The sequence below is a fragment of the Chanodichthys erythropterus genome, chromosome 16 (genome assembly GCF_024489055.1).
Source record: "Chanodichthys erythropterus isolate Z2021 chromosome 16, ASM2448905v1, whole genome shotgun sequence".
In the NCBI taxonomy this organism is placed as follows: domain Eukaryota; kingdom Metazoa; phylum Chordata; class Actinopteri; order Cypriniformes; family Xenocyprididae; genus Chanodichthys; species Chanodichthys erythropterus.
The window spans coordinates 41038974-41056504 of NC_090236.1; the positions used below are offsets into that span (position 1 = coordinate 41038974).

Genomic DNA, 17531 nt, shown 5'->3' on the forward strand with positions numbered 1-17531 from the left:
TACATTTGTTTTTTATAAAACAATTATTTTGTTACAAAATTACATTTTGATGTCTGGAGACCCCAAAGACCCTGAGTGTGCTTCCCAATCGAAGAGCGCACAAGGGTTAAAATATTGAATTTGTTATTATATAATATCAGAATTCCATTCAAAAGTACATTTTTAAATAATAATCTATAATTGTGCTTGTGTAACACCTTCCCAGAGCAGCTCCATAATAAGTAAAAATAAAGACAGGAAGCACTGACATGTTTATATATAAAAATGATTTTTTTTAATGGTGTATTTGACGATCCATTGTTGAAATGATGAGAAAAATACCCAGAGCAGATGAACTGGAGGTGACGGATAAATGAGCAGAGCTCAGGGATTCGCTAGTGCGTCTCTCGCACTTACAAACACACGCATTCTCTCAAAAAGAGTTTGCTAGACTCACATGAGGTCGGAAACGCACTCTACAGCAGCGACTAGCTTCATTTTAGAGACTGATGTGTTCTGAATAAATTCATTCAAATGCGTGGCATTCTCAGCATCACCACAAGGGGTGCTACAGCACAGCCAGTTTCTTTTTCAGGTCAACTACTGTCATGGCTGAGCAATAGCAAGTAAGTAAAAGTTAAATAATCTGCATACAGTAGCTGTTTACCTGAATAACACATCCGGTTTAATGGCACAGACATCTGAAGGTGAGTACTGAGGTTTCCGCCACCGTAGAGTATGTTTCTGACCTATAACACTTGACACCAATTCTCTACTCTGATTAGCTGTACGTCATTGTTGAATTAAGACTGAGAAACACTTGGTCACCAAACTATTTTGCAATGAGACCAACATTTACTGAGGGTTTCCATTAAGAGCATATCAGCTGAGGGGAATGACAGCATCACATCAAGATATTAATAAAGGGCTGCCTTCCTAAAGATCATTCATGAATTATGCAGATCGTGTGTTCCTGTATAACATAACAACACTCTAGGTTTGGTTAAATATGCAGTAAGTGAATAGTAGTCTGTCTTTATGGTTACTGAGGAAATAAATTCCCATTGCAGAGCAGTAAGTAAAGTAAAACGTCCCTCATAACACCTTAAGAGTCAGTACTCTTCCTCGCATACGGTTTACTCTGAGGTTGTTGTGTAGCCATTAACTTCAAGGGACAGTTCGCCCAGAGAAATTAATCTGTGTGACTTTCTTTCTTCAGTGGAACATAAAAAGAGACGCTTTGCAGGATGTTCACGCTGCTCTTATATGTGAAAGTGAATGAGGACTGGAGCTGTCAAGCTCCATAAGTGCCAAAAAGCAGTCCTTAAAGGGATAGTTCACCTAAAAAATAAAAAAATTATCCCATGATTTACTCACTCTCAAGCCATCCTAGATGTATATGATTTTCGTAAAAGCTCATCCATCCATCGCAAAAGTGATCCATACGACTCCAGGGGGTTAATAAAGGCCTTCTGAAGTGAAGGGATGGGTTTTTTGTAAGCAAAATACCCATATTTAAAACTTTATATCCCCTTGGAGCCGTATGGATTACTTTTATGATGGATGGATGAGCTTTTTTGGACTTCGAAATCTCAACCCCCATTCACTCCCATTATAAAGCTTGGAAGAGCCAGAATATTTTTTTAATATATCTCTGATTGTGTTCGTCTGGGAGAAGATACAGATAAGTCATATACACCTAGGATGGCTTGAGGATGAGTAAATCATGGGATAATTTTCATTTTTAGGTGAACTATCCCTTTAAGTGACTTGGAATACACTTGCACAAGTCTTTCTGGTGATTGTTTGTCAGTTTTGGAGCTCAACAAAAATCATTTCTGGGTCATACGGGGTTTATGTTAGATGCCAGAATGGTCATTTCTCAGGGTGAACTGTTCCTTTAACAACAAACAACTCAAAGTTAACAAAGGGGAGACATGTGACATCATTCTTGTCCCCTTACTGGCAACAGCTTCAGTCCCTGAGGACCATGGCAAGAGATTGGTCATCATGAAACACACATTCGCAAAGAAAAACGTCACACACAAACATGCTTGCGTACTTACAACAGTCATCCTTAACAGAATGCTTAAAAACTCACACAGTCATCCTAGTAAATAATGAGTAGTCTCTGGGAATTGGGAATGGTGGAGACATTTATAAAGGCTTCCTTCTGCTCTTGCGTTTCACGAGCACACAAACTCTACGACACTCCTGTTACTGACTGACACACAGGCATCGTTATCGAGTCAAACGCATTGAGCGGGACTTCGCTCGGAAACACATCCTTACTAAGTGTAAAATAAGACACAGTTTCCTCTTTGGATCTCCCAACTCGGCTACCAAGAAATGGCCTGGATTGGGTGAATTTGTCTCGGCCAATAACAACGCCAATAACGTTAAGTTTATATTAGTACACTTAGCTCACAGGGGTTTTCTCGTACAGTATGCTGAAAGCTTAAATAATGGCTATGGTCCACGTGTCGTCTGTCTGTCCGTCGAAATTTGCAGCCGACGTGCAAATAAACACACACACAAAAAAAGGACAATAGAACAGACCCTTTCAAGTCATCACTGATTATGAAAAGCTAATAAATTGCATCCAATAAGTGTTAGGCAGCTCTGTTGGTCTCAGTGCTGTGAGTTTTACCTCTTTGAGGGACGAAAAAATCCCCTTTAAAAATAAAAACAAACTAAGACAGACCGTTATCGTCACAAGTTCATGGCTGAAATGGCAGCAGACATTTAAGCAAATACCTCTATACAGTTTCATTCTTTTAAAATCTGCAGTGAATATAATTTCGATAATTTTTTCGCATGTTATTCTTTCCTTCCGTGGGCGATTGCGCCGCTAGAAGTCTTCACCTCTTGGTTTCAAGTTCAGGCTCAGTGCTTTAAGTTAGCCGGTCAAGTTCTGACCTGGCACGTAAATTTGGAGTCCTCCCTCTCCGAGGTGAGCGAAGGATATCCTGGAGCACAGCAGAAGGGGGGAGGGCCGTGTTTGATGGTGGCGCTAAAGTTCTGTCTCTTTCTCGTTAGCCATTTTCCTCTTCCGCTTGATTGGACCTGGGGGTCGCATTCTTTTCCTCCTCGTCGACCTGTGTTTCCCGTCCCCCTCCCCCCAGCACTGCTACCAGCGGTTGATGATGTGATTCATGTAGTCCTCCGTGGGCAATCGGGACGCCTCGGACTCCGCCGCGTCATCCCTGAAATTAGGATCGGAGCTGGGCGTCCGACGAAAGGGGAAGAGGGCGGGCTGGTTCTTTAGGCGCTGCTCTCTTCGCTCCAGTTGTCGCTTGTACATGTAGCGCTGCTGAAAAAGATCCCTGGCGTAGTCATACAACTGCATGTCCAGGTCGTTCAGCTCCTCGATCCGCTGCACCGTGTCGTTGTCCAGATCCACGCCAGCGGCCCGCGTGCTGTTGTACTGCATGAAGGGACGGATGAACTTGAGGCGGAAGGTCCGTTCGAACAAGTACTGCGTTTTGCGCTGGAACTCCGTCAAGCCGAAGAAGGCCATGTCTCGCAGGTTCTTCTTGGCCGACTCGAGCAGCACCTGCGCACGCTTCTTCTCCGGGATGAAGGACATGTTGTAGCATCCCACCAGGCTGAGGTCGGCTAGCATGCGCACCTGACGGTTATTCGCCAGGTTGTACGGACAGTCCATGAACTGCTGTAACGTGCAGCCCGACCAGTCGGTGCCCTCGTAGCAGGGGGGCAGCTCCTCCGGTGTGGGCGTTCGCCCGTCGCACATGTGCAGGGAGGTTTTCCACGTGGCTCCGCGCTGGACGTGTCTCCATTCGCTCAGGTAGCGGGACACGGGGTCCCGTAACAGGGTGATGTAGTAGAACTTCCTGTAGGATGACAAAGACACAGAGAAATGATTAGGACACATTTTAATCTGAATCAAAACAATCTAAATGAATATCTCAGATTTAGGGCCGCAACTAATGATTATTTTGATAATCGATTAAAGGGGATCTATAATTCCCCTTTCACAAGATATAAGTCTCTGGTGTCTCCAGAATGTGTGTGTGAAGTTTCAGCTCAAAATCCCCCACAGATCATTTATTATAGCTTGTCAAATTTGCCCCTATTTGGGTGTGAGCAAAAACACGCCGTTTTGTGTGTGTCCCTTTAAATGCAAATGAGCTGCTGCTCCAGAAGAGGGCGGAGCTTTAACAGCTCAACAACAACAAAGCCGGAGAATCTCACGCAGACAAAATGACGGAAGTGTTCAGCCTTACATTGTTCAAACCGGAGTCGACACTGATGGAGAGACTCAGGAAGAAGTTACAACTTTTAGACGTTTCTGAATGGTTAGTGGATAAATTGATGTAGTTGCTGTGGAGTTGATTCAACTCATCCACTAGCATGTGCCGTCATGTTCATCTTTAGTGTTGAATTGACCCTCGTTTGTGAAGCAGTCCGGCGTAAAATGACGGCATGACAACAACACTCGACTACAACAACTCTTCCTCTTCTCTAAAGCAGCCCAACATGGCCCCGCCCCCTTTGTTGCAGATTCTCGGGGGCGGGGTTTATGTACATTTTGGGGTTTACAGATAAGGACATAACCATAAAATGTAAGTTATGCACTGAGGAATCGATAATCAAATTCATTGTCAAATATTTTCATAGTTGATAATAATCTATTTTATTGATTAGTTGTTGCAGCCTTACTCAGATTAACCCGACTCGAACCTAGGTCCGCTGGCATGGGAGTCGGGCGCTCTAACAAGGCGCTAGAGCGCTTCTTGAGATCAGAGAACTGATGTTTACTCACACAGCTCTTACTAGCTGGCCTCAATTACACTCACCCCCTAATCCTCACTCCCATCCGGGTCACGGCACCAATGTAAGCCCTTCAGTTCGAACCGCCTGCTCTAAGCGGGACTCAAACCCCGGCATGGGCATCAGGCGCTCTAACCAAGAGCCGCATTCTCTAGTGTCAGTCACTAGAGCGTCTCTTGAGATCAGCTCCGTTACACTCATACCCTAAACATCACTCCTATCCGGGTCACGGCACCAACGCAACCCTCCTGTTCGAACCGCCAGTCGCTAGAGCGCCTCTTGAGATCAGGGAAGTGAGGTTTACACACACAGCTCTTACTAGCTGGCCTCCATTACATAGAGACCCTCACGACAAAAAGTTATCAAAAGAATTTCTACAAGGACTAATTGACCTTTATCTTCTAAACTTGAAGTCCAAACTTAACAAAACTTCATATACATAGCTATATAGCCACACAGAAGTGCTAACATTAATTTCCCCTTCCCTGCCTTGCATTTTTTTTCTTGTTCAAGAAGCCGTTTGACTTGGATATACATCACAACAGAGAAGAAGGATGACTGCATTTATCATGATTTCTGTTTAATGCCCAATGTTCATGAAACTAACTAGGGTGTCTGTACAATGCCGACTGTCAAAGTTTGTGAGAACTGACCACAAGATGGCACCATAATGAATATATTTATGTTATACACTGGCCGGCCCAATTAACATCACAACATTTATTTAATTCTAAGCTGTTTTTGGCAAAAAAAAAAAAAAAAAAAATCTCACACCATAAATTTGTCTTTAACTAAAAACTTTAAAACAGTTGTAAGCAATGTTCCTGTTATTTACTTGTTAAATCTTTGTTAGTTATCCAGTGCTTACAAAACTACTACTCAACGAATCATTCAAGCAGCCCAACAACTGCTCAACTTTGAACATCTCTACAAGTAAAATCATTTTAACAGCTGGGATGGAAGACTGCGTCTTTAACATTTTCTGCACATTAAATTTTTTATGGGTTTTATTGACTCATTAAAACGCAAGCAGTATGTAAATTTTTTTCCTCATAAACTGGAACTCTAGCTACATTATTCACATCATAAATATCTGTATTGCAGTAAAGGACCAACAGCAGCCACATGGTAATCTTTAACTGGTAGGTAAGAGTCACAATTCCTCTCGCTTCTAACATAAAAATCATTTCAGCGCGTGAGAACACATGCAGTCGTGTAGAGCTCTTCAGCCAGACTTCATAATGCAGATGAAACGAGCATAACTCGTCCCACAACACCTCTCTTCCACACCGAACCTGCACTCCAACACCAAATTAGTGAATTCTCGGATGTGTCCCTCTTGTGCACTTGAGTGTACGTGCTGCAGAATGAATCACACATTAGTGTAGTGAACGGCCGAGACTTATTTATTTTAACAGCTCTGGTAGAGATGCATGAATTTATTCATCTGTGAAAGACAGGGCAAGTCAACCAAAGGCTTGCACATTATGTACAGTGTTGACCCTGAGGGTAAATAAAGAGAAAATTCACAACAAATTCCCTCTCTTAATCAGCATATTCAACTTGTTTTCTAGTAAAAACATATTTATATCCTAAAAAATAACATGTATTTATCTAAGAAAATACATTCAGAACACAGAACGAACAGGTAAAAACATCCTTAAAGAAAGATATATTATATATTATAGATATGAAGGCCTTTTTCGGGATGTATATACAGTAGGCAGGAGGTGGACCAGCTCGTGTTGTAGACTAAACATCAACAAGAGTGTAGAGATGATTGATGCCGTCACTGCCATAGGATATTAAACGAATATTCTATGCCATCGGTTATTATTACCATTCAGTTCAGCTGCTGCATGACATCTACTATATATATAATAAAATATTATAATTGATATGTTTCATTTTGGCTCTTCAGAATTCAAAGGAACTTTTGAATGTTTGTCAGTGGGGAAGGATGCATTTTCCCTGCTGAATGGAGTCTGAAGGGATCTGATGACAAGCCTGATGTTGACCCCTAGGTTGTAAACACTTTTTCAGAGTGAAATCTTGACATTTATAAACACTCTCTCACTACTGTCTGGCACTTACTCACACACACGTGCATGCACATGCACAAACACACACACACAGTCCAAATTCTGCTAAAAGATTCAGTGTTTATTCTCTCACAGAGTTCAATATTCTTCAGTGTGGAAGCCTCTCGTGTATTAAACACCTCCATCACACTCAATCTCACTCTTTCTTTGTGAAAAACACTCTATTCTCATTCTGTTATCTTCCAGCCGTCCCTGTGTGATGTTTGTTCATACACAGATCTGTCCCTGACAGATGATAGAGTCAGAAAAACATATCAATAAATACATTCATTCATTCATTAAAGGAAGCAGGGGCATTAAAAGACTGAAGAGGCTTTTTAAGGGATTTTTTTAGGATATAAAAGAAAGAAATTATGCAATATAAACATATTATATAATATATTAATAAATATTTATAATATACACTCTAAAAAGTGCTGGGTTAAAAAACTTCCCAAGTTCAGTTGAAAATGGACAAACCCAGTGATTGGGTTGTTTTGACCCAGTGGTTGGGTTACATGTTTACCCAATGTGTTGGGTAGTTTTATTAAACTCCTGATTAAAAATGACTATATGTCTGGCTTAAAATGAATCCAAAATATGTTGGAAATTAAAAATCAGACACATAATTACTAGAGGAAACAATAATAATCAAAAAGTGAACATTTATTAATAAGCAATTTAATAAATGTTTATTGTTTAATTATTATTCATTAAACATATTAATAAATGTTAATTTCCTATTTTGGGTTCATTTTAAGTGATCAATAAAGTAATTTTAAAACATTAGTTGAGTTAAATAAAACTACCCAGCAGGTTGGGTTTAAGATTCAACCCAACAGCTGGGTCAAAACAACCCAATCGCTGGGTTTTCCCATTTTTAACCCAACTTGGGTTGTTTTTAACACAGCATTTTTTAGAGTGCAGCGAATGAGTTTTATTTAACTCAACTATTGCTTAAAAATGACTGTTTTTCTTGCTTAAAATGAACCCAAAGACTGTTGAAAATTAACATTTTTTAATAAGTTTATTTAATAATAAATGTTTGGATTAAACAACCCAAGTTGGGTTGAAAATGGACAAACCCAACGTGCTGGGTAGTTTTATTTAACCCAACTACTGATTAAAAATAACTATATGTCTGACTTAAAATGAACCCAAAATAGGTGACAAATTAAAAATCAGACTAGAATAATCAAAAGGTGTACATTTATTAATAAGCAATTTAATAAATGTTTTTTGTTTATTATTCATTATTTTATTAATAAATGTTAATTTCCAGCATATTTTGGGTTCATTTTAAGCAAGCAATACAGTAATTTTAAGCAAAACAGTTGATTAAATAAAACTACCCAGCAGGTTGGGCAAACATTTAACCCAACCGCTGGGTTTGTCCATTTTCAACCCAACTTGAGTTGTTTTTAACCCAGCATTTTTTAGAGTGTATAATTAAAGAATAAACATTTATGAAATTGCTTATTAATAAATGTTCACCTTTTGATTATTATTGTTGTCTCTAGTAATTATGTGTCTGATTTTTAATTTCCAACATATTTTGGGTTCATTTTAAGTCAGACATATAGTCATTTATAAACAGTAGTTAGCATTTAACCCAATCGCTGGGTTTGTCCATTTTCACCCAACTTGGGTTGTTTTTAGCCCACACACTGGTTGTTCTAGTGTCCCTAGTTGTCTTCAAATCAAATTATAAAGAGTGTCAGTAAGTGAAAGCTATACAAAGACGCAAATAAAATAGAAATTAAAAGTTTTACCCTATACATAGAAAGGCCACAGGCATCAGAGCACTGACATGTGTTTTACTGTAAAAACATGCCTAGACATGCACACACAATAACTGTCAAAACTGACACACATAAAGGATGTGTGCTGCCAATCTAATGTTCTCAGAAAGAGCCAACAGGGACAGAAAAAGGCTTAAACACACACACACACACACACACACACACACACACACACGGACTGATGGCTCATGTCAAATCAAATAAGCTGAGCTGTTCTGATATACAGCAGCGTTCAGCACAACTCTAGCAGAGAGAGAACACCAGCGTTTGAGCAGAATCTCTACCCAGCATGCACCAGCCTGCAAATAAACATAATCTAGTGATTTCTCCTGATCTGAGAGTGGAGCGCTCGCTCTTTCCTCCTCAGTTTAATATATTCACTCCTGTTGGTTTACACGCTCAGCACCACCCTATCCGATGACCTTTTTCCTCTGTTTTCAATCATCGTGTGTCTAAAGCCACACTCCTCTGGGGCATTGCTGGGTCGTGAGCGGCTTACTAACATGCAGTTCACGTCACGGCCACTCGGTGGTGATATGCACACAGAATACACACGCTGAGACTTCATGCACTACAATTAAACACAAATCCAGAGCCTCAGTATCAGTCAGATTTAACTCCACTCCACCGAAGCTGAATCTCTGTAAAGGAAACTGAAAGGCTGGACTGTTGTAGGAACTATATGTGGGAGGAAAGAGGGAAAGTCGGGGTCATTTTCATTGGGAAAATGACAGAAAATTGCTGGCACAAGCATATCTCGACACACACACATATGCAAACTAAACAAGACTTTTCCTGTAACAAAGTCCTTCTTGCATGGACACGGACACACAGCAGCAGAGGGCAAAGTCACGCTCACACATGCCAGCGGGAGCAGGATTTTTGGGGAAAAAATAGACATTGCAATATTTTGTTTTTCTGCAATATATTTCTACATATAATACAGGAATTTTCACCATATGATTTGGAAACAATTAAAAAAATTATTGAAGTATGTGCTACAAGAAAACAGTACGTCAGACTTTTTACAATCTTATATTTAATTCAGTTTATTACTTACCATTCTTTGTAATTATTTGTTAAATTTACTAGCAAAATGGTTTCTTTCTTTCAGCACCAGTTCTTTGCCGTATCGTAAATCTGACTGTGAGGGAATCTGGGGAAATCGGAGTCTCTCTGCAAAGCGTCATTTGAAATTTATGAGCAATTTCCTCAGTCGCAAAAACAAACACCTGGAGGGAAGCAGTGCGGCCGAGTCACATCCTCGCTCTACATCACTCAACCTCACACTGCTTCACTTCATCATTACACTGTGCAAATCATGTTAGAGATGATTACCAGCACAGGTACAGTTGAGTGAGACGGGACTGAAACGCCATGGAGAAACTCCAAACTAAATGAAGTGGTTTCAACTCAAGAAAGCCCAATTCCATCACTCTAAATGTGGCTCAGATCTCTCCTTCATTGTACATCTTTGGGATTATTACACCCATTTTATTGCCCACCAAACAAAATTCAAAGCAGCTCACTCAGAAGTAATAAATAATAAAGTAATAAAATGCAGAATTTGAGTTATCAGTTATTTCTGTAGCACAAACAACGGAGGATGAGTTAATCTGCAAAGCTGAATGTTTACACTCTAAAAATGCTGGGTTAAAAACAACCCAAGTTGGGTTGAAAATGGACGAAACCAGCGAGTCATTTTTAATCTAATAGTTGAGGTAAATAAAACTACCAGCAGCTTGAGCAAACATTTAATCCAACCACTGGGTTAAAACATCCCAGTTGCTGGTTTAAAACAACCCAATTGCTGGGCTAAAACATCCCAATCGCTGGTTTAAAACAACCCAATCGCTGGGTTAATACATCCCAATCGCTGGGTTAAAACATCCCAATCGCTGGGCCAAAACAACCCAATCGCTGGGTTAAAACATCCCAATTGTGGGTTAAAACATCCCACTCGCTGGGCCAAAACAACCCAATCGCTGGGCCAAAACAACCCAATCGCTGGGCTAAAACATCCCAATCGCTGGGTTAAAACATCCCAATCATGGCTGGGTTAAAACAACCCAATCGCTGGGTTAAAATATCCCAATCGTGGGTTAAAACATCCCACTCGCTGGGTTAAAACATCCCAATCGCTGGATTAAAACAACCCAATCGCTGGGCTAAAACATCCCAATCGCTGGGCTAAAACATCCCAATCACTGGGTTAAAACATCCCAATCATCGCTGGGTTAAAACAACCCAATCGCTGGGCTAAAACATCCCAATCACTGGGTTAAAACATCCCAATCATCGCTGGGCCAAAACAACCCAATCGCTGGGCTAAAACAACCCAATCGCTGGGCTAAAACATCCCAATCGCTGGGCTAAAACATCCCAATCGCTGGGTTAAAACATCCCAATCATCGCTGGGTTAAAACATCCCAATCATCGCTGGGTTAAAACAACCCAATCATCGCTGGGTTAAAACATCCCAATCATCGCTGGGTTAAAACAACCCAATCGCTGGTTTAAAACAACCCAATCATCGCTGGGTTAAAACAACCCAATCATCGCTGGGTTAAAACATCCCAATCATCGCTGGGTTAAAACAACCCAATCGCTGGTTTAAAACAACCCAATCGCTGGTTTAAAACAACCCAATCGCTGGGTTAAAACATCCCAATCGCTGGATTAAAACAACCCAATCGCTGAGCTAAAACATCCCAATCGCTGGGTTAAAACAACCCAATCGCTGGCTTAAAACATCCCAATCGCTGGGTTAATACATCCCAATGGCTGGGTTAAAACATCCCAATCGCTGGTTTAAAACAACCCAATCGCTGGGTTAAAACAACCCAATCGCTGGGCTAAAACATCCCAATCACTGGTTTAAAACAACCCAATCGCTGGGTTAAAACAAACCAATCGCTGGGCTAAAACATCCCAATCACTGGGTTAATACATCCCAATCGCTGGGTTAAAACATCCCAATCGCTGGATTAAAACAACCCAATCGCTGGGTTAAAATATCCCAATTGTGGGTTAAAACATCCCAATCATCGCTGGGTTAAAACAACCCAATCGCTGGTTTAAAACAACCCAATCGCTGGTTTAAAACAACCCAATCGCTGGGTTAAAACATCCCAATCGCTGGATTAAAACAACCCAATCGCTGGGTTAAAACATCCCAATCGCTGGATTAAAACAACCCAATCGCTGGGTTAAAACATCCCAATCGCTGGCTTAAAACATCCCAATCGCTGGATTAAAACATCCCAATCGCTGGGTTAAAACAACCCAATCGCTGGGTTAAAACATCCCAATCGCTGGCTTAAAACATCCCAATCGCTGGATTAAAACATCCCAATCGCTGGTTTAAAACAACCCAATCGCTGGTTTAAAACAACCCAATCGCTGGGTTAAAACATCCCAATCGCTGGATTAAAACAACCCAATCGCTGGGTTAAAACATCCCAATCGCTGGATTAAAACATCCCAATCGCTGGATTAAAACAACCCAATCGCTGGGTTAAAACATCCCAATCGCTGGCTTAAAACATCCCAATCGCTGGATTAAAACAACCCAATCGCTGGGTTAAAACATCCCAATCGCTGGGTTAAAACATCCCAATCGCTGGATTAAAACAACCCAATCGCTGGGTTAAAACATCCCAATCGCTGGGTTAAAACAACCCAATCGCTGGGTTAAAACATACCATTCGCTGGGTTAAAACATCCCAATCGTCGCTGGGTTAAAACAACCCAATCGCTGGGTTAAAACAACCCAATCGCTGGGTTAAAACATCCCAATCATCACTGGGTTAAAACAACCCATCTGCTGGGTTTGGCCAATTTCAACCCAACTTGGGTTGTTTTTGAGCCAGCATTAGAGTGAAGGGTTTGTTCAAATCTCTAACCGCAGGTATGAGCAATTATAATGGTGATGATTGCCTTAGCAAACACCACTAATTAAAATCTATTAATACATGATGGACTCATCCTTAGGGACTCAGCTTTAGCAATGAAATGTGTTTGAGTAGCACTTTACTAATAACATCATTTAGTAGTTCAACATGTACCTGCTATAGGGTTCTTCTTAACATTTGAGGCCCATCTTAATTCTCAGCGACCTGTCATGATAATTGATTTATGCCAGTTACTGCTGATCGAGTCACTTCAGTTCAGAATCTGCTTAGAACATGGATGTACATGTAAATCCATTGACCTCTTACATTGTGCTATCCGGCATGTCGACTCAAACGTCAATCGTCGTAAAAGTGAGAATTGCATCTTCAGCTGTATCAAATCCCATGAGGACAACAGGCCATAGGATGAACCATATGAGGACATGCTTTATCACAGACACACAATCAATCCCAGAGCGGATCTGCATGTAAAGTCAAGGCTGGGATTAACAGGTCATGTCTGTGAGGAAGACTAAAGAGAAGCGGTTTAATGTTCTGGACTCTCAGTGTGTTTGGGAATGGCTGAGGGTCATTCAGTCCTTCAGTGTGTCATGCTCTAGCTAATGGTCCGTTAGTCATATCAGAGAAAAACATGAACTGGTGGGGCAGCAGTCAGATTAAAAACAGTAAAAAAAAAACAAAAAAAAAAAAACAAATGAAATATTATTACAATTTAAAATAACTGTTTTCTATGTGAATATATTTTAAAAAGTAATTTAAAAGCTGAATTTTCAGCATCATTACTCCAGTCTTCAGTGTCACATGACCCTTCAGAAATCATTCTGATATGATGGGTTTTCATGTTGTAAATCATAGACATAATGATTTTTATACTGTACAAACTGTATATTCTATCCACTAACCCTAACCCTGCCCATCACTGAACACTTTCGAAAAACATCTCTTAGTATAATTTATAAGCTGTTTTCCTTACGAGGACCAAAAAATGTCAAGGGTTTCAGATATTGCTATCTTTGTGAACACACACACACACACACACCAAAATGAGTGACATCTTTAATAAGACCTCCACGTGTCCTCTCTAAGACTGAATCCCTGAAGGACGGAAAAATTTAAAAGATTTTGGGAATGTTATTAAAAAAACAAGAGAACATTCATCCATACATCTTTTCTCTTTTGTCAGCTGGTCTCGTTCTCTCTCTCTGTATGTTTAAGAAAGACACTCACCTCAGGCTTGTCTGGATATGTAATAACAATATGTCTGAAAACGTTTCAGTACAGCAGGGCACAAATCTCTCTCTCTCTCTCTCCTTCTCTCTTTCTCTCTGGCAGTCCCAACTCAAGCCCTAAGCTAATTAGGATGTGCTGATTGATTAGGCTGCAATAATTAGCTTTTGTGATGTAAATGAAGCTCCCATTTGGTCTGAAATTGATTAGCCACTGTCTGTCCCCGGGGACGAGGCGGATTGAGAGCCACCGCTTGCGTCCATCTCTCTCTCTCAGGCTCTCAGTGTTTGTAATCAAATACGATAATGGACTTCAGTGAAGTGCTGTAAAAAGAAAACTATCGATGTCTAAACAACTAGATATTTCTCTCCACTCTGAATTGATACAATGGTACAGCCTGCGAGATCTAGAAACTGAATGGGGAGAGATTTTTTTTAAATGTATTTATTTTTTACTGTAACTGGCCACCATTTTACACATTTTGAAATAACTTTTTAATAATTAATAAGCCACTTTATTAGTCCTGTGGTTTGAAAAATGAATGAAAAATACAAATATCCTTTAAGGAGTCCTGCACAAGAAAAAAAAAGTAGGCTAAATCATGAGCATGATTTAGCAAATCGAGGGAACGAAACAGTAAATCAAGGAAACGAAATAGTAAATCGAGGGAACGAAATAGTAAATCGAGAGAACGAAATAGTAAATCAAGGTAACGAAACAGTAAATCGAGGGAATGAAATAGTAAATCGAGGGAACGAAATAGTAAATTGAGAGAACGAAATAGTAAATCAAGGGAACGAAACAGTAAATCGAGGGAACGAAATAATAAATCGAGGGAACGAAATAGTAAATCGAGGGAACGAAATATTAAATCGAGGGAACGAAAAGTAAATCGAGGGAACAAAAAATAAATTGAGGGAACGAAATAGTAAATCGAGAGAACGAAATAGTAAATCAAGGGAACAAAATAGTAAATCGAGGGAACGAAATAGTAAATCGAGGGAACAAAAAGTAAATCAAGGGAACAAAATAGTAAAACAAGGGAACGAAAAAGTAAATCGAGGGAACGAAATAGTAAATGGAGAGAACGAAACAGTAAATCGAGGGAACGAAATAGTAAATCGAGAGAACGAAATAGTAAATCAAGGGAACAAAATAGTAAATCGAGGGAACGAAATAGTAAATCGAGGGAACAAAAAGTAAATCAAGGGAACAAAATAGTAAAACAAGGGAACGAAAAAGTAAATCGAGGGAACGAAATAGTAAATGGAGAGAACGAAACAGTAAATCGAGGAAACGAAATAGTAAATCGAGGGAACGAAACAGTAAATTGTGGGAACGAAACAGTAAATCGAGGGAACGAAATAGTAAATTGTGGGAACGAAACAGTAAATCGAGGGAACGAAATAGTAAATCGAGGGAATGAAAAGTAAATCGAGGGAACGAAACAGTAAATCGAGGGAACGAAATAGTAAATCGAGGGAACGAAATAGTAAATCGAGGGAACGAAAAGTAAATCGAGGGAATGAAATAGTAAATCGAGGGAATGAAATAGTAAATCGAGGGAACGAAATAGTAAATCGAGGGAACGAAAAGTAAATTGAGGGAATGAAACAGTAAATCGAGGGAATGAAATAGTAAAACGAGGGAATGAAACAGTAAATCGAGGGAACGAAACAGTAAATCGAGGGAACGAAATAGTAAATCGAGGGAATGAAACAGTAAATCGTGGGAACGAAACAGTAAATCGTGGGAACGAAAACTAAATCGTGGAAACGAAACAGTAAATCGAGGGAACGAAATAGTAAATCGAGGGAATGAAACAGTAAATCGAGGGAACGAAATAGTAAATTGAAGGTACGAAATAGTAAATCGAGGGAACGAAATAGTAAATCGAGGGAACGAAATAGTAAATCGAGGGAACGAAACAGTAAATTGAGGGAACGAAACAGTAAATCGAGGGAACGAAACAGTAAATCGAGGGAACAAAATAGTAAATCGAGGGAACGAAATAGTAAATTGAGGGTACAAAATAGTAAATCGAGGGAACGAAATAGTAAATCGAGGGAACGAAACAGTAAATCGAGGGAACGAAACAGTAAATCGAGAGAACGAAATAGTAAATCAAGGTAACGAAACAGTAAATCGAGGGAATGAAATAGTAAATCGAGGGAACGAAATAGTAAATCAAGGAAACGAAATAGTAAATCGAGGGAACGAAATAGTAAATCGAGAGAACGAAATAGTAAATCAAGGTAACGAAACAGTAAATCGAGGGAATGAAATAGTAAATCGAGAGAACGAAATAGTAAATCAAGGTAACGAAACAGTAAATCGAGGGAACGAAACAGTAAATCAAGGAAACGAAATAGTAAATCGAGGGAACGAAATAGTAAATCGAGAGAACGAAATAGTAAATCAAGGTAACGAAACAGTAAATCGAGGGAATGAAATAGTAAATCGAGGGAACGAAATAGTAAATTGAGAGAACGAAATAGTAAATCAAGGGAACGAAACAGTAAATCGAGGGAACGAAATAGTAAATCGAGGGAACGAAATATTAAATCGAGGGAACGAAAAGTAAATCGAGGGAACAAAAAATAAATTGAGGGAACGAAATAGTAAATCGAGAGAACGAAATAGTAAATCAAGGGAACAAAATAGTAAATCAAGGGAACGAAATAGTAAATCGAGGGAACAAAAAGTAAATCAAGGGAACAAAATAGTAAAACAAGGGAACGAAAAAGTAAATCGAGGGAACGAAATAGTAAATGGAGAGAACGAAACAGTAAATCGAGGGAACGAAATAGTAAATCGAGAGAACGAAATAGTAAATCAAGGGAACAAAATAGTAAATCGAGGGAACGAAATAGTAAATCGAGGGAACAAAAAGTAAATCAAGGGAACAAAATAGTAAAACAAGGGAACGAAAAAGTAAATCGAGGGAACGAAATAGTAAATGGAGAGAACGAAACAGTAAATCGAGGGAACGAAATAGTAAATCGAGGGAACGAAACAGTAAATCGAGGGAACGAAATAGTAAATTGTGGGAACGAAACAGTAAATCGAGGGAACGAAATAGTAAATCGAGGGAATGAAAAGTAAATCGAGGGAATGAAACAGTAAATCGAGGGAACGAAATAGTAAATCGAGGGAACGAAATAGTAAATCGAGGGAACGAAAAGTAAATCGAGGGAATGAAATAGTAAATCGAGGGAACGAAATAGTAAATCGAGGGAACGAAAAGTAAATTGAGGGAATGAAACAGTAAATCGAGGGAATGAAATAGTAAAACGAGGGAATGAAACAGTAAATCGAGGGAACGAAACAGTAAATCGAGGGAACGAAATAGTAAATCGAGGGAATGAAACAGTAAATCGTGGGAACGAAACAGTAAATCGTGGGAACGAAAAGTAAATCGTGGAAACGAAACAGTAAATCGAGGGAACGAAATAGTAAATTGAGGGAATGAAACAGTAAATCGAGGGAACGAAATAGTAAATCGAGGGAATGAAACAGTAAATCGAGGGAACGAAATAGTAAATTGAAGGTACGAAATAGTAAATCGAGGGAACGAAATAGTAAATCGAGGGAACGAAATAGTAAATCGAGGGAACGAAACAGTAAATTGAGGGAACGAAACAGTAAATCGAGGGAACGAAACAGTAAATCGAGGGAACGAAATAGTAAATCGAGGGAACGAAATAGTAAATTGAGGGAACGAAATAGTAAAT

General features: G+C 39.6%; 1 protein-coding gene across 1 annotated transcript in view; it reads right to left on the minus strand.

Annotated features, from left to right (window-relative positions):
• Positions 1-286: 286 nt before the first annotated feature.
• The window catches only part of hs6st1a (heparan sulfate 6-O-sulfotransferase 1a), a 151971-nt gene continuing 134726 nt past the window's right edge, over positions 287-17531 (minus strand). The window contains exon 2 of the mRNA XM_067364236.1: positions 287-3833. Coding sequence (XP_067220337.1) covers positions 3110-3833 — 724 coding nt within the window. The 3' untranslated portion in view covers positions 287-3109. The remainder of the gene's footprint in view (positions 3834-17531) is intronic.